Raw genomic sequence first — 25,070 nt, 5'->3', positions numbered from 1 at the left:
GAAACTTTCCAAGGGAGTTTCATCTCCTAGCCAGGCCCCCGCCCAACTTTTCTGCAGGTTCATAAACAACTGTGCTGGGTGCTGGAATCAAGGCCGAGGGAACTAGCAAAGTGACATTCTAAAAACTGGGCTACCTAGGAGAACTGAAACCTTTGGATCAAAGCTCCAAGCCATTCAAAGAACTTCTGCTTCCAAGGTGTTTGTTTAAAAATGTTGTCCCTGTGGAGCTCCTTAGGAGCCTGTCAAACCACGTGCAGACTTTTAATTTCCTGAGCATAATTTTTCTTGACATTAAAAAAAAACAACAACACAAAAACCCCAAAACGTTTTCCTGCCTGGCTTCTATTATCTCTCACACATGTAGGCAGAGATGCAGTCATCTGAGTGGGAGACGGCAGCAGGCAAAGGCTGAGGCCGACTTGTTAAGATTGGTCCTGTGATTCAAGGTTGGAAGTCAGAAGCTAACCAAGCGGCCACTAAGAAAGGCAAGAACTCAAAACATCAGGCCACGTCCACGGGTGGTGACCACACTGGATGCCCTCTGCCTGTCTGGTTCAGCTCTTTCACCAACCAGCATGTGACAGTCAAAAGAGGAGTGAAGAATGGCACAAAGGGACTGGCCAAACCTTTCATTAATCTCCCTGACCAACCGGATTCAGAAGGCCAAGCCAATGGTCTATTAATACGCTGAGCCTCACATGAGCAGCACAAAGCAAGATGAAAGGAAACAAAGCCTTGCGAGGCTCTTCGAAGGGCAGTTGGCTATGCACTGTGACTCATCATGGGGTGGGAGGGCGTGCCGAGTTCGGCCTGAAACCCATCCAAAACCCAGATCCCATGTGACTCCCGTCTCATGAGGGTGTCTGTTTTAATCTTGTCTAAAAAGGCACCAATCACAAGGCCGAGAGGACGCTCAGAGCAATGACTGTGCACTGGAGGGAAAAGAAAACACCCTCTGGTCCCACTGAGATGATCTCTGACTAAGGAGGAGGAAGACAGCAGCAAAAATGTTGTCAATTGACAGCAGGATGATAGGTTCACAACCCTGGGTTTCATCCTATCTCAAGAGAAAGCCCCCTCTTTCATCTCCACGCAGCTGTGGGGTCAGGAGAAAGAACCCGGAACAGGGAGAGACCTGGATTCCCTGGCTGTCTGACCTTTACGACTGTCATTCATTTAGCAAGTATTTTTTTTTTTTTGAGTGGCCATTCTGTCCTAGCATTGTGATAGGACGATAAAGACTCATAGAGTTTACCGTCGAGTTTACAGTGTAAGTCATTTAACCTCTTGGAACCTGTTTCTTTATTTCTATAATGGAAATAAAAAGACTACTTACATCACAGGGTTGTTAGGAGAATTAAATGAGATAAATGTGTAAAAATCAAATACAAGTCATTATTATTATATGGTATTATTTCTTCCCCCTCCAAACCCTAATCTTTTAATGACGTTTAAAATTGATATCAAGGGTGAGCAAGCTTTTTTTTTTTTTTCTGTGAAGGGCCAGATAGTAATTATTTTAGTCTTTCTGGCCCATATGGTTTTTGTTGCAAATACTCAATTCAGCAGTTATAGTATAAAAACAGCTGTAGACAATACGGAAAAGGAATAGGTGTGGCTGTGTTCCAATAAAACTTTATTTACAAAAACAGGTGGGGGACATATTTAGCACTTGGGCCATTGTTAACCAACTTCTGATGTAAACATACAAAGTTCAAGAGTGAGGGATGCAGAGCCAAACTGCCTGTCTCAGTTTCCCCATCTGCGAAATATGCATAATAATAGTACCTACTTCAGAGTTGCTGTAAAGATTAAATGTGTTCATAAAGCACTCATAACAGTGCCTGGTACCAAGAATATACTCAATAAATTATTAGATTTTATCATAATACAGAGAATATTACTAGGTAAAAATATTGCCAGGGAGGATATGGTGAATGAGTACAGTAAAATATAACTGGGTTAAAGTCTTTTAGAATCCCTGTATTTCAAGTTTATGTATTATCAACCAAATGCTTAAATGCTTTCAAATTTTAAATATTCCTTTCTGTCATTTTTATTATGCTTGTGATACATTTAATAGCCCTCTGGGTTTTTTTTCCTCCCCCCAATAGCTCTCTATCTGTTGAGAACAGTTAATGTTGATACATTTGATGACTTACTTGCATCTACCATGAAGTCTTATTTTGCTAATAATAATGGGTGTTTATTACATGCCAGTAACTGTGTTAAGTGATTTACAGGTGTGATCTTGTTGACTGTTGGAAGGCAACCCAGTGGGGTGGGTTCTCCATTTGACAAAAGAGGCTACTCAGCTCAGAGAAGGAACTCACCTATCACATACCCGCAGTAGTAATTGGTGGAGCCAGGACTTCAGCTCAGAAGAGTCTAACAGAGAATATGCATTTTGATAGCTTCAGGACTTCAGTTTGTCAAGGCCAATCAAATTTGCATCTAAGGCCAACCTTTGCTCTAGAAATAGTAGCAATACCATGTTTTATGTTCTGGGAAACAGAGTCTGGAAATTTTATAATACATTACATTGTGACAGGTAATCAGCCTTTACCATTAAGGGAGAAATAATACCCAGAAAGTGTTAATAACACATTTAGGACGAGGCAGTTGTTTTGGGTAAACCATTTAGGTCGTCTTTCCATATCAGCATAATGCTACAGGCCCAGAACCAGTCGATAGTAGTATTGTGTGAAACTTGTGGTCAACAGGACAGAATGTATTAGTTTTATTTCTGTGTCAAGAGAGCTGTGTGCCTGAGAGAGTAGGATTGTATCTAGCAATTTATTTACCAAGATGGCTTAGCCAATTGGATTCTTTGCCCCTAGCCACAAGAGAAAAACAGAGCAGAGGAAAATGTCTTGTTTGGAAATGGCTGTTTGTTTTCTGCTGGGCAAATTTTAGCCCAGGTGCCAGTAATCTGTGGTTGTGTTTAAAGGAGAAGCAGCAGGGTGAAGGGGGAGGAAGAGGAGGGTTCTCAGCTCCTCCTGGATTCGGTGGTGTCATCACCATGTGGGCAATCTCGGTATCTGGCATGATTTGCAGTGACTAGTGGTGAAGTAACAGGAATGGTTCTCAGCTACCGGAGGAAGGGATGGTGGTCACCGCATGACGAAACCACATCCTGCCCCTCAGCTTTGGCTCGTGCTCGTTTTGGCCACACTGAGTCGGAGAAAAATCTAGTTGCAGGCAGTATCATATAGCAAACCTCAGAGCGGATATCAACCACAGTTTGAAGTGATGTGTGGAAGGTGAACGGGGAGAAGAGAGATTTCCCTCCTATCTCCTATCTCACTTTACCCACAGAAAAAGCGGGTGTCATATCTTTTCTTCCCTTGAGTTCATCTTGAACAAATAAATCAGCTCACGTCACTTCTCTGCTTGAAACCCTCAAATGGCTTCCCTGCGCGCTTCAGAAAACATCTAAACTCCTTACCATGACTGGCAAGGCCCACCCTGAGCTGGTCGTGCTCCTTCCCCAGCCTTATTTTGCACAGCACTTCCCCACTCATTCTGTCGTGGCCACACAGCCCATCTTTGGTTCCGTGAACAGGCTCAGCTCATTCCCACTTCCCCACCTTTGCCCTTGCCAGGTCGTCACATGCTGGCTCCACCCTGTCCCTCAGATCTCAGTTCATGTCACCTGCTCAGAGAGACCGTCCCTGACCATCCCCTATGGAAACCTCTCTGTCGCCATCTTTGTCTGACTGTGGTTTCATTGTTCTTCATTGTTGCATCAATACACATCTGAAATGATCTTCTCTGCTTACTTGCTGGTTCTCTAATTAGGATATGAACTTCAAGACAGCAGGGGTGGTTTTGTTTATCCCTCTACCCCAACCTGGCACACGGTAGATACTCAATCAATATTTGCTTGTTAATACATTTGTCTTTTAGAATCAAGGAGTGTTATAGCTGGAGGGGACCTGGGAAACCATGTACCCAAGTTCCTCCTGCTATAGACGAGGAGGTTCATGACGATCAAGTGGCACAATCCAGGTCAATGGTAGGTGGTCTGAATTGTCAGGCTGGTATTCCTATGGGGTCTGGTCCCAGATTGATGTCCCAGGAGGGAATTACTTATCATGCAAACATATTGCAAACACTTTCCAGGAGGGCAAGCAGCTGAGATCTAGAGGGACACTAAAACACTGGGGCTTCAGAAGCATCAACAGGAGCTGCCCTACCTGTTATAGTTTGAGGCAAATCCACACCGAGGTTAACCACGAGTCTGGTGCCAAGTATAGTCCATTTTGCATAGACTGTCAAGAACGTATTTTACCCCTAACTGCTTCTATCTCCTCACACAGTGTGCACTGCAGTTTGCATTATATATCTGATTGGAAAACATGCCACAGGATTATCAAAGGTAGGAAAGAAGCTTCAAGAAAGCCCTGCCATTTGTCACATGTTCAGTACCCAAGCTGGGTACCCACAGAAAGATTAAGTATTTGCAATCAATCCTTAGTTACATCAGGCAGTGCCTCTGCCTGCACCAAGTGCTGTGTACTTCCAAGACCCTTATTTATTCAATGAATAACACAGATTAAAAACCTGGAAAGTTTTGTCCTGACTTTGAGCTTGAACACTGACAGGTTGGAAGAGGGAACATTTCAGCTACATTAATAATCTTCAGGCATGTCAAGATTGGGTAAATATTATTTGCAAGTGAAACATCTCTCTAACTGAGGGTGTTAAAATCCTAAGAAGGAGGGCCAAGTTTACACAGATTAATTGTATTCTCAGCCAAGAGAAGCTTGCCTCTCTGTCTTCCATCTAGCCCAGATATTTTTGAACTTGCAATGGGGCCCTATTCCCTGTTGCATCAGTCTAAGGCAGCTCTGTTTGACTCAACGATCCTGCTTAAATTGGGCTCCCCAACTACTCCAGTACTCCTCACCCTAGGATTCCATGAGGTTGGATGTCACATGGCCCTCAGCCCCTGTCCTTCCATCACTCCTCTTCACTTCCGTTCTTTCCTGTCCCCAGGTTTCTCGTCATGCCATTTGCCCCTGCAAAGCCTTCTATCTGCATTTCCACCTAGCCAATTTCTGGCCGTCCTTCAAGGAAGGAGACACTCAGGTTTCACCTCTTCCAAGAAACTGTCTCCCGTGCTCCTTTCTCCATCCTCCAAACAGGACCAAACTCAGTTTTCTGCTTCAGTAGTTACACCTTGTTCCCCCAAAGTAGCCCGGAGGCTCCTGAGAAGGGGCCAGCTCTTACATGATTCCCAAGTGTCTATGGCAACACTAAGTATATGGCATGGGTGTAACACAGAAATACCTATTTAGGGGTTCGAAAGGAGATAAGTCTGTTGAACTGACACTTAACACTCTGCTCAACCTGTCCAATTTAGCATATTCGTCTGTGTAGGAAGCACCTGATTTAGCCTAGAAACCTAGGTAGAATTTCAGTATAAAATGCATTTCTGGGCCCGTGATGGGCTATGGTTAGATGATGATTCCTCGAGAACAACTTTATACAAAGTGGGCAGACCTTTGACCCAGCGGTCTCCAAAGTGGGATGGGAAAGAAAATCAGGTAGAAAAAAATCATAAAGCATCCATGTCTATATTTTATTTCATCCTTAATTCCTATTTTTGTGTGTTTTCGAATGCCTGTAGTTAGGCCCCTAAAGATGATGGTAACAGCAACAACTGATACTCACTGAGTGCTTACCACATGCCAGGCCCTGTCTGAAAGCATTTCACGTGTTTCGATTCAGTTTAATTCTCACAGTACCACGATGGGGTAGATACCATTAGTAGCACCTTCTAAAGATGTATGATTTACAAATGAATTTATGAAGAGACATACATTGAGAGTACATGCTTTCATTATTTATTTACTGGTAGGAGTCCATGGTGAAAAACACCACTATCTGGTCTCTCTGCTTCCCCCCATTTCTTCAGATGACCCCACTTCTAGGGGTACCCTCCTACTTCTGTAAGAACCCCATTTCTGTGGTTCCATGGGCACCTCCCCACCCCAACTTTTTCAGGTAACTTCCCACGTCTGCGTCTACGCCCTCACTTGTGTGGTCAGACCTTCGCCTCTGAGTGTCCCCCACTTCTGTGGGCACCCAGACATTGCAGGATCCGCTTGTCTGAATGCTTACTCATATGACTGAGAAGGCTAGGAATTCCAAGAGATGCAGACTTTCTCCTGTAAAATCATGGGTAGCCTGGTTCAGCAGTCACTGCCGGACCCGTGCTGTACCCTCACTGGCAGTGCCCTGTAGTGGGTTCTCCCAATTCCCAACCATTTCTGTGAGTGATTTTCACATGGGCTCATGGCTCTGCTATTTTCACTTTGTTGCTGCTGAGGGGGCTGGCCTCCTTCCCTCTATCCCAGCTTCTCCGTCCCAGTGGAAAAAGATACCACCAGCTTTCAGATCCAAGTGGCAGAAGCCACTCTCCATCAAAGAAAGGCCAACGCGTGTGTGCAGCACCAGATTAACCCAAGGTCACTGTGGCAGAAGGACCCGGTGAAGGGGCCAGGCCACTCACGCACATCACAACCCACCAGGGGCTGGCAACAGCATGCCTTTAATTGAGGGCATTGGGTTCGCATTTGAATCATAGTGCCACATTTCAGCCTTTCGTTTGCCAAACCGCCAGTCAACTTAAACTAAAACATGTTTCTGGAAGAGACTTTTCGGGGTGGTAGGAATGCATAACTTGCTGGAAACATTCAAATGGACTTAGGGTGGTAATACAGAAAAACAAAAAAAAGAATGTGCATTGGTTTAGGTTGTGACGTTCTTTGCTGCAAAGGGACAGAGAGTGGGGTTGCAAGCTTTTGTTTCCTTCCCGATCTGCTACCATCTATGGGTCAGTTCATTCAGGAAACTCATACTCAAGGTTCTCCAGGACCTTCCGGGTCTGAATGTGGCATCTATAGTTACCATCTATGTAACCACATTCTCATTCCAGGGAGAAAGCTGGGAGGACCAGGTCAAAGACCATCACGGCGTTAAAGCGTTAAAGCGCTCTCTGTGCATCGGCCTCAGTGTGTCTTGTTTAAAAACTTAGTGGGCAAAATATAACATTTGGGTTTCCAACTAGTTTCTGAGCTGATTCACAAACTGGAAAACACTGGGATCACCTAGTGGATAAATTTCAGTAGCAAAGCCTGGGCACCACCTTCCTCGAATGAAATCCGATGCTCTAGACGCAGGCTTCTGTAGACCAGCTCTGCAGGTAGCTCTGCTGTGCAGCCAGGGGTGGGAACCACTGGGCCACAGAGTGTCACCTCACAGAGTCTTGAGCTAGTGTGTGGCCTTTGAAACCCTCTCCAGGTTTACTGGAGGAGACCCACTTTCTCTGCTGGCCTCTCTATGCTCTGGGTGAGTTAGTCAGCACTCACCTTCTTGGGGTTACCGAGTTCCAACCCTACCATCAGCTCAGCCCCTGGGCCCTCTCCAGTGCCCCAGGGGAATTTCCAAAAAGTGTTGGTCTTGAGGCGTGGTATAAACCCATTTTTTTTTTAAAAATGACCTTTCATAAGTGAGTAAATTGCTGCTTCTAAAGATTTTAAGTCATCTTTAAAATCCGCAGTTAAAATTGTATTTACGCCATTGGGGGTGTGTACGGAAGGGCTACAGGCAATGAGTATTGCCGGAAGCCAGTTAAGATCAGGTAAAAATGCTACATAAAATCCTCTGCAATTTATATTAAAATTTTTTTATTCCAAAAGTTCCACAAAAGTTCTGTGCTTCCTGATAAAAATTGTAACATTTTGAGATAGCAGTGCTGGCCAGACATCTCTTTTATTCCCTCTGCATATCTCTTTTTCTGAAGATGACAGCCAGCATGAACACAACAGTTTTAAAAATGTAGTTTGCCTTTAAAGAGATTTAAAACAACTTTTTTCGAAGGCCTTCAAAGTTGGTTCGGTTTCTTATTGGAACTAAGGAATCGTTGTAGTATTAAGAAACCATTAGCAAGATGGGGATAAGATACTGGCAAGCTACTTTGCAAAGTTGGTTTAAGGATAAGACTATATGAGAAGTATATTGAGTTCCTTAGAAGAAAAGCCTCAAAATGCGGTGCCTATCATTAAAATGTTTTAAGCTCTTCATAAAAATAACATATTATTTCTCAAATTACAGAGGGCTCTAACAGTGAAGGGGAAAAAAAGATTGTTCTTTCCAAAATAGAAATATTTTTCCACTACTTTTGAGACTAACAACTCTGAAAGCATCCAACAGTTTCTCTAACTTAAAAGTTTTTTTTAAGAGAAAGAGCTCATGATATATTTTGCAATTAGATGTTATCAGACCCAAGCTCTCTGTGCCGAGTCTTAATCAACTGCAAGATTCCCCAGTTAATTATTATTTTTTTAAGTAGAAAAACACTTTTATCAACTACATTGAAAAGACATAAGGTATGTTAGGGGAATCAATGACAATTTTGGTTAAGTAGGTGATAATAACTATTAGTAGCTAACTTTGCATAATAGATTCTTGTCTGCAGATTCTTTCTATATATAATATATTACAGCTACCCTGTGAAGTTGAGGTTATGCTAAGTCCCTCTTACAGAGGGGGAAACCTGGTTTTCGAGAAGCTAAAAGTGTGACAGTGGTGGACCTGGAATCTGACCCCAGGCCATTTTACTTTCAATCCTCGGCTTCTATTGAACTTACTGTAGCAGTAAAGAGTGTGGTCTCAGACTGCCCAGGTTTCAGATCCTGACTCTGTATTTATGTAGCTTCGTGACCTCAGACAAGTCATTTTATCTTGCTGTACCTCCATGTGTTTAAACAGAGATAATAAAAGGACCTGCACTTCATAGGGTTATTGAATGGATAATGGATGATAATGCACATAATGGCATGAAATAGATTTTCACTATTACGATCCTTATTCCTTTGCTTAATTTTATTTCTTGTGAAAGGAAAAACAGGTAGGGTGGGGAACCATCTAAAAACTGTCCATTTTGCTGACCCGTTTGTAATCAAGATGCCAGATCTGGGTGTCTGCCTCTAACACCTAGGCTATGGAAACTATTCATATTCTTAGCAACAGACTTTCCAGATCTTTCTGGGCCTGTCTCCAACCAGCCTGGACTGGGTTGCAGGCTGCAGTGACCTCCCTGAAGCGGCAGAGTCACACCGGATGACCCGAACATTTCATCAAGATGGTCTCTTATTTTCAACCTTTTGGATTGGAACAAGGGCTTAGCTGAAGACTGACAGATCTGCCCATGCGGTCACGGGCTCAGCTCAGAGCCTCTAACCTCCAGGAGGCCTGGGTTTTTATCAGGTCAGTCGAGATGCATCTGCCCAGATGACAAGTGAACGATCCAGGCCTCAAGGGGGCTTGAATGTCATTACTCTGGCCAAACTTTTGCAATCATCTGACTCAATGACATGGCACCGAGAAGCACAACAACCCAGGAAAAAGAAAATAAAAACCAAACCAATCAACACCCACAGGGGGAAATTCCTTCCTACTTCAGAGCCTAAAACCCAAGCAGCTGCTACCTCCCAGGTTGAACCACTGACAAAAAAGCCCTGCACAAGGGAGCTTAAGGGGGAAAAACAACAATAAACCTATTAAGAAGAATCACTGACTTGAAGGTCATCCTTAGACTGATTTGCTTTACTATCTTCATCCCTGATATTTTGCTAAAGCTCATCAAAACTCCCCGCCCCCCCAACATAGGGTTCAAAAGGGAAAGCAATTGACCCAAACAGGTAGTTTCAAGCTTTAGGTAAACACAGGACTGAAAACCCTGAATATGTTGGGGTCTAGAGTTAGCTGCAGTCGGACAAGGAATTGGACAGTGAGAACAATCAGAGGTGCAGAAGGTTTTCAAAACAAGTCAAGGTGCTTTATTTATGGCTTGCTTACTGCTGAATTCTCTCTTGCTAATGTTGCTACCAGAGCCAGCGCTGGCTGCAGCGTGTTCCCATTTTTCCACAGGGGCTGGGAATGTCTCATTTGAGGTATCATGGCCGTCCCTGTCTGTTGGGACCAATCTCAGGGACAGCCTGGCGGGATCTACATAAGAACTTGAAGTACGTTGAGGGAGAGAGAAGTTGAGTAGTCAGTCCACTCTCTGTTTTCCTCAAAATTCCCAGGGTCCTAAAAAGTTACTTTGGGGGAAACTACCTTGAGACAACTCAAAAAGACAACTCAACTTGAGAGAGAGGCTGGATAAGCCTTTGGGTTCTTGAGACTTACCCGTACGACGTAGTTAAATCTTCTGGAATCCAGAATGGCAGTTGAGAAGTCTAGCCTGTTGAAAGCTTCCCCCAACGTGCAGTAACCATGGCGCTGAACATGAGAAGAAGGTGTGCAGAAGTTATTCCAGAGCAATCCACCTGGACTCTACTGAACAAGTTTGATGCCTGTCTTAGGTAACCATGGCCATTGGCTTTCCTGTGCTTTTTCTGAGAACCCTCTGAGAGCCATAAATATGGGGGTAGTGCAGCTGGCAACTGCTTTAGTCAGTGACTCACATGTTAAACACCCCTCTTTATGACTGGTACCATTTGGACCTTTGTTCTATGCCGCACTAGCCAGGGAAAACCATAAGCAGTTGCTTATCAAGGAAAGGTTGGGAGCTGGATATATGATGTGTGAAATGATGATGGTTGGTCCTGATAACGTACTCCTGGGAGGAGCATTAGATCTACCTGTCAACTCTGCCGGCTACCTTGCATCGCATCTCTAGTGCTTTGCTCATTATGACCATCAGAAATGTTTTAAGGCTTCATGAAGAAGCAAACATTTTGAGCTTTGACCTATGAACTGGAAGTAGAGCGCCCTGACTCAGAGTCCCAGCTCTGTTCCGAGTATCTGGGTGGGCCAGGGTGTATCAATGACCCCCTCCGGGCCTTAAACCACAGGGGGAGCAAGATGACCTCCCAGGTCCCTGACAACAAGAGACCTTCTATCATTCTGTTATACCGCCCTGCATCCTCGCTGTTTTATAAAGTGCCATGCAAATATAGGTATTACAGTGTCTTGTCCCCTTCTACATTCAGCTTGGTGCCCCACAGGGAACAGGCACTAAAACTTCTGCTATGGTTAGTGACTAGCCCATCTAGGGCTCAAACTTAACTGAGTTGCAGTCTAAAGAGATCTTAAAACAAAAAGGAGGCACAGCCCTGAGGGAAAGGACAGGGCTTTGTCATAATACATTTGACGTGGGCATATTAATCTTTATAAACATTTTTACACATATTATCTCACTGAATGATTGGGGGGTCCACCTGGTAACTTTTTCTTCTCTCTCTGTAGCCCTAAATTCTGATGGTCGGATAATTAATAGTCTGCTAGTCACCACTACCCACATTCAAGAAGACAGTCAGGATTTGAAGTAATATTGTTGCCCAGTTTCCCACCTACTTTGTTGAGGAAGGCATAAAGCTACGCATATTTTAAAATAAATTTATTAAACAGGTGGATGCTCACCTCTTTAGTGCTTCCTTTGTGAACATAGATCCATTTTTCTTGGTGGAAATCTACGGAGTGAAAAAATACCCAGCGTTAAAATTTGTGACATGCCCAAGATTTTAAACTTGTTTCCTTTTCACTTATTTCAAAAAAGTTTTGACGAAAAATACAAAAACTCTGTTGACCATCTAAGAGGACACAACTGCCTAATTTCTGCAGTATCTAAATACCGGTGTTATAATTTACTTTGTCTGAAGCATTCCAAATCTTAGATACTCAGACTTAGTACCTCATAGCTCCAAATTATATATACATATATAAAAAAAAATCTAACACCCAAGTACAAGTTTGTTTTAAATGCCAAGGCTACAACCTATACCAGGGCATAAAAAACATTGAAATAAAACAGATACGTAATATGAAGAAACCATGCAGTACAGATGCATTAAACTAAAGATCTGTAATCTGCTTATTAATAGAACTTCATACTCTGTTAATATTCATATACAGCATCTAGAAATGGTATGAGTATTTATACAAGGAAAGAGGGAGAAACAAATTTACTTTCAAAGCCTCAAAACACAGTTTAAAATAAAAGCAAACGCTGGACCTGATTCAGCTGACCATATCACTGTATAAATAACTAAATTAACTATGTTAAATATAAGTGACAAGCAGGAAAAAAACACCCCAACTAGCAACTGACTTATAAACAAGACTATAAAGAACACATTAATCTCGCTCGTAAAAGGCACAGCCAGGTTTCTGAGTGCAAAGATCCCAGTATCCTCTGTCAATGACACAGTAAACATTGAAGCAGATGTTTAACATGCGAGGTGTGATTTTTTTTTTTCTTCCAAAGAACCAATCCTTACAATCTTCGAACAGCTTTCTGCTTAAGTTCAAAACAAACGGCTTACACTGAGTTTTGGTTTTGCTGTTCAGCATGTCTTTCTTTCTCTTCTTGGCGGCAACATCATAATTCAGGCTGTTGAAAAGATTCTCCTTATTGTATACGTCCTTGTTGCAGTAACTAGGAGAAACAGAAGACAGGAGGGGATGTGCTGTAACCTCTATACTTTAATATGAGCTGTTTCTATAAATAACTTATTGGATTATAAAACACAAACATACATGCTTCTGAAACAAACCAATAAAGATCCCCCAAGAGAAGTCTAAACGGGCACAGACCTCCCTCTATTAGGATCAAATATTGTCCCATCTCGGTGGAAGGCAGGGATGGGGGCTTCTGCTTCTTCTGAATTCCAAACAGTGCCTGCCATTGTATTTGACACACAGCCCTGTACTCTTTAATGAGGGGCAATGCAGGGTACTACAATATTACTTTAAGCAAAAAGGATGAATAGAGGGGGTGGGAGAGGGGCACTATGGGTATCACTAACACACAATGCCTTCATTTTGCAAAAGCATGCACCCCAAGCTTTTTCAAAAGATATTATTCATATACCATACAATTCTCCTATATAAAGTGTACCCAAGCTGCTTTTAACTAGAATGCTTGTATCATGCCTTAAAAACATGATCACATTTACAAAAATCTGACTCAAAGTAAATTTCTGAAGAGTTTCCACAGACGGGGTGCAGGAGAAATATTGAGGTGTAATGAGAAGGTAGGTTCTCGACTCTCCCAACTCCCTTGGGGCAGGTTTTCTAATGCCAACCAATAAAACATAAATTAGGTTTTTTAAAAATTACACTACCAATGGATTAGAGTCCTTTAATGTTATGAGTTGCTCTGCTGAATTTGAAATGTGATTTGAAATATCTTTTTTGGACATACACCTATGGAGGAAAATAAGGTATACCTGTACTTCTCCATTCCATGGACATTGTGTAATGGTGAAAAAAAAAAAAAAAAGTGTTTGAAACACGTTCCAGGGTCCTATTGCTACAATAGTCTCTCAAGCAGTACTTCAGTAAGTACAATAAGTATCTTGCTAAAATGCTTGCAAGTGAGGTCACCAGCAGTATACTCAATGTTTCTGGACCCACAGGGATAAGCTTGATGGGCAAACAATCATTTGTTAATCTTCCCTGTAAGACCCTGTTTAATTCTACTGACTGAGTTTCCTAATATCTTTAGGCTTCTCCTTTTCATTCAGGAACACAGGATATTTTTAGGTTTCTGAGAGATTTCTGCAGAAAGGTCCTTTCTCAGAGGTACTTTCTTAGGCAAGCCAAGGGTGAATGTTTTGGGCCAGGCTTTGTGTTGCATGTGCGTGTGTGTTTGTCTACTTGCATAACGACAGGGGTACCAAACCACCAACCAGTCAATTATCTACTCCAAGGTCAGCTGGAAAAGAGGCGCAGAACAAAGGGAGGGCAGAATTCTGAGTCCTGTAAGCTAACTTAAGAAATTTCAATCCAAGTTGAGGAGAAGGGGCATAAATGGAAGGTCACTTGTCTGGTCCATGATGTACCAAAGCCGAGAACAGCTTTGAAAAGCAGTTAGGACATTCTGTGTGCAAAAATACCACAGGAAGCCTTATTTTTTTTAAAGAAAACATGCACCATGAACAAAACCTAGAGCCTCACTTCCACCTATCGAGAACCATAAACTGAAGCTTATGGTTCTTATTCTCAATCACACACTTAAGGTGTAGCAGAAGATTTTCAGAGTCTGGGCCATAGGCTGTGACCATTCCTTAGAAATCTTAAATATTTTTATTTCATCTGATTCTTTTCTAATTGAAAACATTCCTCAACGGAATTGGAGCACTTGCTTTACTCACAGAAACGACAATAAGGTGCTTTAAATCTGAGTGACTCATTTCCAAAGCTAGTTTCAGAAGAATTTGACATAACTGATGATGGTCTCGCCCTGTAGAATGTACAAAAGCTTTAACCAAAGAGAAACCCTACACTTTTGGTTTGGGTCTTAGACTTTGGACCCCAGAGGTAGGGCCTGGAAGGAAGGGCTAAGGGGTTTACTTATGTTGCCTGCTTATATGTTGTCTTTTAAGCAATGATATGTTCAGTTAGAGGCTATTTTCAGAGGTCAATTATGTCTATTGCAAGGAACTGCAAAGCCAATGGAAAAATTACAACAGAAAATTTTTAACAAGAAAAGCCACCACGATTTAGGAACGGCGACATTTATTTATTTATTTTTTTAAAATAAGCAAAACCATTTAAAGAGGCTGCTTTCTTCATTAAGATCAATCATAGCCAGTAAGTTGCTATTTTGTAGTCAGTTCTTACTAATCTTGATTTTTATAGGCACAGGCCTAGAATGAATAGCAGGTCTCCAAACCCTATTATATTAACATCGCATTCCAAGATACTTTAAGGCAACTTTAGAAAAAGTGGAAAGATTTCAAAGGAAGACCATTTTGGCAGCAGAGATAATGGGAGAGGAGGGGAAAAAAAAAACAAAGCCCTATTTCTCATTTCATTTGCAATAACAGGCCATTTAAGAAAGCGGTGGCAGCCCCAAAGGGTTTAGTTGCAGAGTAAGGCCAGTGAGATTTCTATGCTAATTTGCTCCAACAAATTGTCCTACTCAGATGGCTAGTACCCGGATTGCTTGGTAAAAAACCGAAAAACAAACAAACACACACAAAAAACAGCCTACTGTATAAAGCTCTTAGAACAGTGGGTTGCACACAGTAAGCATTCATAAAATCTTAACTATTATTTTTATTTTCTTATGCACTACTCATCCAGGGAACCAAGGTAAACTTCCTGCTTCCTGGTTTAGCTTTAGCTATATTGGAAAGCAACATCAAAGTTTTCAACGCAAGGCTGGAGGTTTGAAGAAGGGTGGCCGGGGCACAGATAGCTGAGATTACTCATCTGGGGGTGGTAGGGCGGGAGGGGGTTGTTGGTGAGAAGGGCTATCTGAGGTGCCTCAACCACCACTTCTTTGAAGCATTCTTGGATCACCCCAATTCATTCTGAGTTCTTTCTTGAATTCTTAAATCTGCCCCACCAGGTTTAACACCTGTCATTCTTCTCTATTTTATGTACTGTCAACTTTTTGAGGAGGGGGGCCCTGCTTTAAGCTTATCTGAAATCCTCAATTTGGGGCACTTAGCTGTGATGGGCTTTGTACCATTTTGCTGCTGGAGGAGAACAGGACCCAAGATAACAGAAAGAATGGCCAGCAGAGTCCAGAGAAAGAGTGCAGTGCAGACAAGCTGTGGTCAACACTAAACCCTAGTCCCCAGGCTGAAACACACCAAATGTACCCATCATCCCTGACTCTTGTTTGGGCAGCTCACACAATGGTATGTGGAATTAGAGACGTGTACCGCGTCTCTGTAGTCCTCTGTTTTATATCCCCCGCCCCCTTTTTGAAAGGGCCTGCCTTTTGTTTTCTCCTAACAGGAGAGGCATTCAACTTCACCTGTGTAGGCAGGCACTCAGCCCAAACCTGACATCACAGAGAAACAGCACCAAGACTGAAAACAGTGGGGATATTTGAGACTACAAACCCAGGTCGCAGAAGGCCAACTGCTTTTAAGAACTTGGCAGACTTCTCATGCTAAGTAGGGAAGAGATTGTTTACAATTGCTGGGGAAAAAAAATACAGGACTCCACAAACAAACAGCTGGCTGCTTTGCTAGGAGCTACCAAATGATTCCTAAACTCTGACTCATCAGACAACCAGAGGCAGTCACTAGATCGATCACTAATTGTGATAATGATGGTGCTGTGACAGCTGTAGCTCAGAAGGTGTGAAATGGAAGGAAAGAAAGGAGACATGAAGGAGACAAAGTGGGCGGGAAGCTACAGATCTTAGCTGAGGTTCAACTTTTGTGGTCAGTTAAAACCATCTTCAGGTCTCCCATACCGTGGAACAAGAGGCACCACTATTTACTATGACAGGGGAGTAATACCAGTTTATCTCCTGGAGCAGGTAGAGGGGGAATCTTTCTACAAACCAGAAGCTCTGTATTTGGAATCCTCTCCTGCTGAACCCAACGGTCTGCTTTCCCTGGAGGCACATCCCACAGTTATATTTGGGTGAGCCACTGTGACACAGCTCAGATCATTGTTGTACCTCCCTAGAAAGAATCTGAACTGTTAGAAATGAAGTATCACAATATTAGATCATCGTTCCTTGGGAACGAGGAAGAAGGAAGGAAGCTTCTACTCTACTAGGACAGAATAATTTAGGCATGACTGGTAACTCGAGACCCCAAGAGACATAGTCTGGTGACAGTAGGTAATCTTATTTTTCTGTAAGTAAATTATCTGATTTCCCATAAACAAAATTTCTTTGCAGTGCTCCCCAAAATGCTCAGGGTCTATCTAAAAGTTTCTTTAACATAAAGGTCTTTTCTTGATAGTTTTCTTAAAATTAAGTGTCAAGGGCTCAGCCAACCACTGGTCTCAGTAAATGGGAACCTGGCTGTTACAGAACACTTACTGAAGTCAACTTAAGGGTGTGCAGGTTGGGTGGGTGTTTAACCAAAGGGAGTGGAGGGAAAAAGTCACCCAAGAGTGACCAGGCTGCACAGACCCCCTCTGGACCCACTCTCATTGCTCTCCTCACCTGGGCCAAATGCCAGGCATCTGGAAGTCAACCGTTGAGATCCAGGACAGATTCCAGACCACCTAACTTACTAACACGGTAGTTGGTACTTCCGTGCTATTAACCAACGGGAGAGCACCTGGCTCAGTGGACCTTGGATTTTCCACCAGGCTGACAGCTCAGGTGGGACCTTGAGCCCAGGGGCTCAGCAGAGCCAGGAGGGCTTTCTGCAGTTGATAGGCACCAGTTGAAATGGGGGTGCACTCATCATACAAAGAAAACTAACCTAAAGGGTCACTGAGGAAACAGGTGCAAATGCTTGGTCCTCCCAGAAGCAGACTTGTGGGTTTCATCCCCCTCCACCTTTCCCTCCTCCTCAGCTTTGCAGCGCCTAGTCCTGACCACTGCTCAGCAAGTCTGCCCTGCAAGCGCTGGTGCCCCAGGGACCATCTGGCCGTCCCTTCCTGGTTACTCATCTTCTCTGCCCACTCTGTGGTCGCCTGTGCGTGGGAAGAGCCTGGCGGCGCTCCGGGCGGAACCCGCGTCCAATGCCGTCACCCTACTGCGCCCACAGTGCTGGGGCGCTTCAAGCCCCACCATCTCAGCGGTGAAAGGTGCGCGGCCCACTCGCCCGCGCCCCCACACTTGCAAACTGCGCCACTCCGGTGTCCTTAAAGCAGGGGACCCCCCAAGTTGTGTGCTCAAGTTTGAGCGTGTGTGAACAAGATCCGCGTTTGTCGTCAGATTCTCGGAGGGACTCGGGGTTCTGTAAGGAGTCGTGCCCACTTGGAGACGCTGACCTTGAACAATAAGAGAAACCAAATCCCCCGAATCCCGTGCTCTGGCGACCTCTGCAGAAACCCGGCCACTCATTCCCATACCCCCGTCAGAGGCTCCCTCCTTACCCTATTCTAAGCTTGCTTGCCCCCTCCACTCACTCTCCCCGCGACACCCCTTCCCCCCCACCCCCGGAAACCATCCCGCGTCTGTTTCGCGGGGCTGGAAGTTGGTGGTGGAACCACTTACCTGCTGAGGTCGCTCACGAAGCTGCCGCTCTTCTCATCCAGGAAGCGCTTCCAGCCGTCGGCCGTCTTCACCCAGCTCTGCCCGGGGGACCGCCAGTCCTGCCCGAGGAACGGCATGGCACCGCGACTGGACGCGACCGATGGACGCAACGGACTGATGGACGGGACCGGCCCGGCGGCCTCGGGGACGCGCTGCCCTGGGCGGACGCTCGGGGTGCTGGGGCTGGCGGCAGGGAACCCGCGTGGAAGGCTGCGGGTTTCGGGGTGCAGAGATGAGTGTCTGCGTTGGCAGAAGGCGCTGCGCTGGGGAGGGTCTCTAGGCGCGCGGGACTCACAGTGCTGCGCCGCTGTCCCAGCCGCCGTATTTATCCCGAGCCGCTGGCCGCGGCTCTTTGTTGCCGGAAGAGCCGCCTGCTCTTAGCCCGGCCCCCCCGGCCGGGAGGCCACGTGGCTTTGTTTATGGGCTCTGCTTGTTTTCCGAGGCGCCCGCGGCTCCCGCTCCTCTGGCTGTTGCACAACCGCGCGCGGGTGGAAACTTGAAGCCCCGCTGCGAGTCTGGGGCTCCCGCTGCCCCTCCGCTTCTGTCCGCTCTGCGCTCCCTCCCCGCTCCCCGGGCGCAGCTGCCACCGCCCCGAGAGCAAGGCCCGGCGCTCCGGAAGCCGCGTCCCATCCTCCGGTAGCTCCCGGGCTGGCGAAGTGCTGGGAGGAGGAGGCCGGAGAGACGTCTGGGTCACTGCGAGGTGGGGGTGGGAAAGAGGGACAGCTCCCCTCCCACTCGCGAGCCGTCACCATCGAGCCCTGCAGTCTCTCCGGGAGCGGGGCCCCAGCACAGCGCCGTCAGGAGCAGGGGTGGGGGTGGCGCGCAGCCACTCGAGCCTTCTCACCACTTAGACCCCACTCTTGGGCCCAAGAGGGATAGCCTCGTACCCTACTCTGCCTCCGAACTGTCGTTAACTAGTCCGCGGTCAGGCTTGCTTCCGGGTGACAGAGGGGAGAGGAGAGGGAGGCCGGGCGGCATCTGGTCCCCGCGGGGTGGAAGTAGAGAAAAGAGACAAACCCCCACCCCACCCTAAGGCACAAAGACGCCAGGGAGCAGGTAAGGGGTGCCCTAGCCCTGCACACTCTCGTCTAAACCTTCCCTTGGGCTCCGGGCGCTGGGCATTTGTTTTGAAGAACAACTGTACCCTCCTTTTCCCTCTGTTCGGCATCCTTTGCATCTTTTGAGCGATTAAGTCCTCTCCCGGGAAGTAACAGGGCAAGCGTTTTCGTTTTGGTGAGGGTTAATTAAGGGAAAGGGGCCCAGAATGCCCCTGGGACCCACTGATGGGGACTAAAGGAACTGCGCTGTGAATGCCAGATGAGAGCATTGCCCCCCCCCCCCCAAGGGTTAGGCCAGTGACTTACCCAGGGTCACAAAGCTGGGTAGTTCTTCACAACCCTTAGTACAATCTGAACTTGCCCTGTTTGCTTTCACGTTGTTTTTTTTTTTTTTGTAACAATCTATCCATCTTTGCAGAATGCAAACTCCATGGTAGCTACCGGTAGTCCATCATATCCACACAGCATCCCAGCACCTTGACCGGTCTGGAGTGGACAGCCATTCAATAACGCTTTGCTGTGTGAATAGGTGAATGGATGTAGGAGGCTGCTGGCACCAGGGTAGCTTCTTGCCCTTCATGACTTACTAGTTATGAGGCTTCACATTCTGAGCCATTTGGCAATTAGATTGCACAGAGCAGTCACAGCAGAATACAAATTCCATGCTCCAGAATTAGCTTCCAACTGGATCCGTCCATATTCCTTCCTCTGCAGCCACCAAAACCTTCCATTCCACTGACTCTGTGCAATCTTTGAGGCTCAGAGTAGACAAAGAAATTGTGCATGTCTTGGGAGGGTATATGTTAGAAGGCGAAGTTGTTTTTTAAGAAAGTCTGTTTCTAAGTAGCCAGGTTTAATAATCACTAGTGCATATGTCAGTAAGCTACATCCACAGGAAGCTGTAGAAATCACAGAAGGCAGGCAATTTGGATGATTCTAATTCTGCTAGAGTGACATACTGCCTGTCCAATCTGGATGAATGAGTGAAATTCTGGAGGCTCCATTTTCTCAGCTGTCAAGAAAGAATACCGTGTTTCCCCAAAAATAAGACTGGGTCTTACATTAATTTTTGCTCCAAAAGACGCATTAGGGTGTATTTTCAGGGGATGTCTTATTTTTTCATGTACAACAATCTACATTAATCAAATACAGTCATGTCATCTTCTTTTGGAACACAGTCGTAATGTACTAAATGTGACCGTCTGGCTGACGATCTTAACTGGGGCTTATTTTCGGAGTAGGTCTTATTTTCGGGACACATGGTAGAGCCTAGAAGAGGCCTACCCTTTCAGGATTGTTTAGAAGTGTGGTAAATGGGACTATTGGTGTTAGGTTTCAGAGACCCTGACCTATAGACAAAGAGCCATGTCTGCAAGAAAACAAAATATCTGTTGGCCTGCACCTGCAGACAGAGCCATGTGCGTTCCTTTATCAGCTGGCCTATATCAATTGGTAACAGTTCTTTCCTCCTCCTTGGTAGTGTTAAGTACCCACACGACCCATGGCCTGTTAGTGATGTGTACTTCCCTGATTTTGACATTGGGCTTGGCCACGGAACTTGCTTTGGCCAGTGGAATGCTTGTGGACGTGATGTGAGCAGAGGATATGATGTGTGTGCTTGCACGGTTGGGCTTATCCTCTTGTGTTTCCACCGACGCCATGGCAAAAGCACACCCTGCGTAGCCACTGCTCCTCCAGCCTTGGTCGCAGGATTGGACACAGGAGCAGACACACACTCCAGTTGCCCCACAGATATGTTAGCAAGAAATAAATGTTTACTGTTGAATGCCACTGAGATTATTGTGGTCTTTCATTACACAACATTATTGTGTTAATAGCAGACTACTACAAAGGGTTGAGTGGCTGAAAGATTGTGAAAGTATTTTTTTAATTTCTAAAATTCAAGCATACGTGGGAAATCACAATTTTTTTCTGTCCTTTTAGGTTAAGAACTAATCTCAGGAAGCCACAATGTTTGTCTCTAGTCGTACAGCTCTATCCTTCTCAAAAAAGAAAGAAAAAAAAAAGTTGTGGCTATCAGATCTTAACTGAGGCTTCTTCTGAAGCATGAGTGACTGCTTTAGATTTCTTACGCCATTAAAAATCTAACTTGATCCTTCTTCAAAAACATGGTTTCTACCGAGAAGCCTTGTAATGCTGAGCTCCTCAAGACAAAGACTACGCTAGGCCATGTCTGGAACAGTTACCTTCACATCAGATGTTGGCTTGACTTTGCAGAAGGCTCTGTGATTGGAAGCCTTATCATGGCTGACCATTTGAAAAGCACAAAGGCAAGTATCAGTGTCGTAGCTTTGGACTGAAGATACAGAGGCAGAGGATACTCTGAGAATTTCACAAGGCACAGCCTGGGGAGGACCAGCATTGTCCTGAGGGCTCCAGCAGAGCACACCATGTGTGTACCACGCCGTGAGTTCCATAGTGTGGACACTGAGCCCGTGCTTCTCCTGAGTAGCTTGGTGCAACAGGTTGCCCAGATTCTATGCTGGGTATTTGGTTTTCTGATTTTTCTTTTTTTTTTTAATGTGTGCTTCTCTTACGGGGCTCTTTGTTGGTAAGACTGTGTCTTAGTGGTTTGGTCACCACAGTGCCTAGCGTGGTGATGGGTACATGACAGGCAATCAATAAATAACACAATACATTTTTTGAACTACACTGGGATGCTGTTATTCCCACGTCTTCACCTATTGACATCTTATTACGTCTAAGGCCATAGCAAGGTGGGGAAGAAAGAGGGTTGGCACCCCCCAATTCTACCCTCATAGCTGAATTCTCCAACAGTCATGCCTTACCAGCTGGTGAGGCTAATAGTGAAGGTGACCAAAGGTAGCATCTTAGAAAAAAATGTTTGAATGTGTTTGTTTGCCTGATAGCAGATGCCATTCATGCTGAAGATACTGTGCCAAACAAACACTTTGCAAAGAGAGTCGTGTTTAATACTCTTTACAAAAGCTTGTGAGCTAAGTATTGTTATTTCCATTTTATAGACGAGAAAGCTGAGGCTCAGAAAAGTTAATAGCCTGCCTAAGATCACCCAGCCAGTAGGTGGTGGAACCCAAGCTGCTACCTAGGTCTATTGCAAATGCCAACTAGAGCCAGATTGACTGAGTTCAATTCATAGTTCGCCACATAAATAGCTGTGTGCCCTTGGGCAAGTTACTTAACCTCTCTGTGCCACACTTTTCTCATTTTTGAAACGGGAATAATGATAGTACCTACCTCAAAAGGTATTGTGAAAATGTATTGAGATAATTAATGTGTCTGGAATACCTATAATGGTGCCAATGCCAATGGTAGTTATTATATTATTATTTTTATGCAAAGTTCACACCTCCATCTTTTTCTTCCTTAAGGCCCTGTCTGTCTTCCCCACTGAATTTTAAGTGTTGAGGGCATGGAGCATAGCTCACTCAGCTAATTTCCAGATATGGGAAAATGTGTCAGTTGGAGCAAACTGTACAATGAAATGATAGTTTTCGTATTATTGGTTACTCTTTATTGCACTTGAACTATGGAAATGAGTCGTATTCTGTTCAGAAGACTACATTTTCAAAGGTAAACCCTGTACAACTTTAGCCTGCCTATTACCTCATAAGGCTGTTTAGAGAACCTGTTTGTGGAAATAACTGAAAAATTTGATAAAGATGAAGTGTGCTGTTATTTCTAAACCAAAATGACATTCGTTTATAGTTTTGGCTGACTGTAAATGAGAGACTGACTACTTCTCACTGAATTGTAATGGTGTTTTGTTTTTTCATAGTTTCTCTTTCTGAAAGGGTGCTTTTTCTGTGTGTGTGAAAAATACTTATCAACAGTAGTTGTAAGTTAAAAATAACTTTAGCTGTTGGGTGGAGCAGGGGCTGGAATCAACCAAATCTGTTGGCTCATCCTTCCAAGTTCCAGTGAATTTTATGAAGGAACAGCTGGAGGAACTCAGTATGTTAAATTCAACTGGTCAGTGTTGTCACAAGGAATGTATGTTTAATGCCACAGCAATTTGCATATGACCTTACACCCAGTCCCTCTGGGGGGGAGGGGCATTCTTGAAACAGTGTGAACTATGTCCTCCTCTGTTAGGTGTGTTTGAGCAGAAACTGCTGGCTGTGTGTTATTTTTAGGTCTCGGGCTGCCATGAGTCCTACCAACTAAATTCAAGTTGGTCAGACACATGTCACTGAAAATATTCTCATTACTTTAATGAGAATCATTTGGTATTCCTCAAATGTGGCCCTGGCTGTGTTTTTGAAAGAGGGTCAAGGACATTTTGCTATAATCCTCCTTGTTTCATCGACCAATCGTTGAATTTTAATGAAAGTTCTTTATTTTTCTTTTAATAAGTTGCAAAATAATTTGGAGACAAGACTGCTAACTTTTGTATAATATAGGGAAATGAATGAAGCCACAACATTTACACCAGTCGCCCAGACTTCTACTGCCTTTTTTTAAAAACACAAATTTTAAAATGAGGATGTTAAATGTGTTATGGTAAATCTGTATGTTAAATTTGTTATGTATGAAAAGCTTTAACTATTATATTAGTGCCTGAAATTGGTTACAGCAAGCTTATCTATAATCTTTCAAATGGTATTTTTATCCCCATTTTATAGATAAAGATATTGAGGCTCAGATATGTTAACCACTTACTCAAAGGTCTGCTTGAAAACCCAAACAAACTTTTAGAGATAACCTAGTTCATTTCCCTCCTTTTACCCATGTGGAAGCCGAGACCCAAAGAAGAGAGAGTCACTTGAAAACAGCTAGTTAGTAGTTGTCCTGGGAATTGGATACCATAAGACCAAGCTGAAAGGGTTAGAATATTCCATTAATCTTGCTCTACTGACCAATGCCCTGAGAAATGTAAATTTCAAAGTAAAATTCAAATGCTATGATTTACACATTCCAGTGATTGGATTTTATCAGGACTGCTCATCAATGAGTTTGGTCCAAAAAGTGCAAGAAAAACAATAATAGGTATTCAAAGTCAGCCAGGATCCTAGAGAAATAGCAGATTTGAACAATCAGATGCTTTATATATGCCCTTACCTGACCATCAGATTGAATGCAGATCTGCATCTTGTTATATTTTTACAAATTGTAATCACAGCAGGTTTTGACTTGTCAACCCTAACGATTGGAGAAGTGGTTTGGGAGTCATGGTAACTGTGTTTCTTCATATGCATCAGCTACAGATTTGTCAAATTCTGACGTCACTTAATCTGTTCAGTTTTTACATTTATATACACACACGTGTTAATTGAGATGGTTGTATAAGCCTATGACATCATTGGTTGAAGGGTGATCATTAATAACAATTCCAAATTTTCACTGGGAAATAGAACAACACAATTCTCTCCTGTCCTTTTACTTGGGTGGTTTGTTTATCCCAGCCTGTCTTAAACCCATCATTTCCTCATAAAAAGCAAAAGTCTACAGATGTTTTCTGCTCACTGCTGCGTGCTTGATGTCCAGCACAAATGAGGTGTCAGTGTATGTGGAATTGAATTTCAAAGTTGTAGCCTAGAAATTGTGGCCCATGAACTGAAAACCATTTTACTGTTTGTCTTAGATGATTCAATAGAAATTAAACTGACCCACAATTTCTTCTAAACAACAGTACATTCATTTCAGTAAGAAGCAAGTAATTTCAAAAGAAGTACAGAATGTTCATCTTCTTTCCCATTCTGACTCCTGCTTAAGAAATTTAGTCCCTTAAGGGACATGATATTTTCAACCAGGGTTTACTGTTGACGGTAATTTAAGAACTAATTTAGTCTTTTGAACATCTGCTTTCCTAAAAATGGTACTCCATAAAAGCCTTTGCAGAAGGTCTTCATGTTGTATATCTATTGAAGAGATGATGGATAAATTAGTTTTTTCCTCCTCTGTCAACTACGTAAAAGGAGTGGTTATCATTAGTTTTGTTTTTGATCACTTTACAGACTAGAAAATTTATTATAGACTATCATTCATTCGTTGTCTCAACAGGGATACATCACACCCTTGCTATG

At 43.9% G+C, this 25,070-nt stretch overlaps 2 protein-coding genes across 5 annotated transcripts in view; one reads left to right on the top strand and one right to left on the bottom strand.

Moving 5' to 3' along the window:
* The window catches only part of FBXO32 (F-box protein 32), a 34,545-nt gene extending 15,644 nt beyond the window's left edge, over window positions 1-18,901 (bottom strand). Inside the window, exons 1-4 of the mRNA XM_019719616.2 lie at window positions 17,948-18,901; window positions 12,342-12,454; window positions 11,440-11,489; window positions 10,204-10,296 (exon numbers count right to left, since the gene is read on the bottom strand). Of these exons, the coding sequence (XP_019575175.1) occupies window positions 10,204-10,296; window positions 11,440-11,489; window positions 12,342-12,454; window positions 17,948-18,063 (372 nt within the window). The 5' untranslated portion in view covers window positions 18,064-18,901. The remainder of the gene's footprint in view (window positions 1-10,203; window positions 10,297-11,439; window positions 11,490-12,341; window positions 12,455-17,947) is intronic.
* The window catches only part of NTAQ1 (N-terminal glutamine amidase 1), a 213,786-nt gene that overhangs the window by 62,888 nt on the left and 125,828 nt on the right, over window positions 1-25,070 (top strand). Inside the window, exon 6 of one of the 4 annotated variants that reach the window (XM_074316653.1) lies at window positions 20,989-22,795. The exons of 2 other annotated variants lie outside the window; for them this stretch is intronic. In XM_074316653.1, coding sequence (XP_074172754.1) covers window positions 20,989-20,993 — 5 coding nt within the window. In that variant the 3' untranslated portion in view covers window positions 20,994-22,795. Of the gene's footprint in view, window positions 1-364; window positions 921-20,988; window positions 22,796-25,070 lie in introns of those variants that run through there. One more of the 4 variants, XM_074316652.1, reaches the window with a different exon arrangement.

This window comes from Rhinolophus sinicus, linkage group LG12 (genome assembly GCF_036562045.2).
Source record: "Rhinolophus sinicus isolate RSC01 linkage group LG12, ASM3656204v1, whole genome shotgun sequence".
NCBI lineage: Eukaryota > Metazoa > Chordata > Mammalia > Chiroptera > Rhinolophidae > Rhinolophus > Rhinolophus sinicus.
This window is presented reverse-complemented; position numbering and strand designations above follow the sequence as displayed.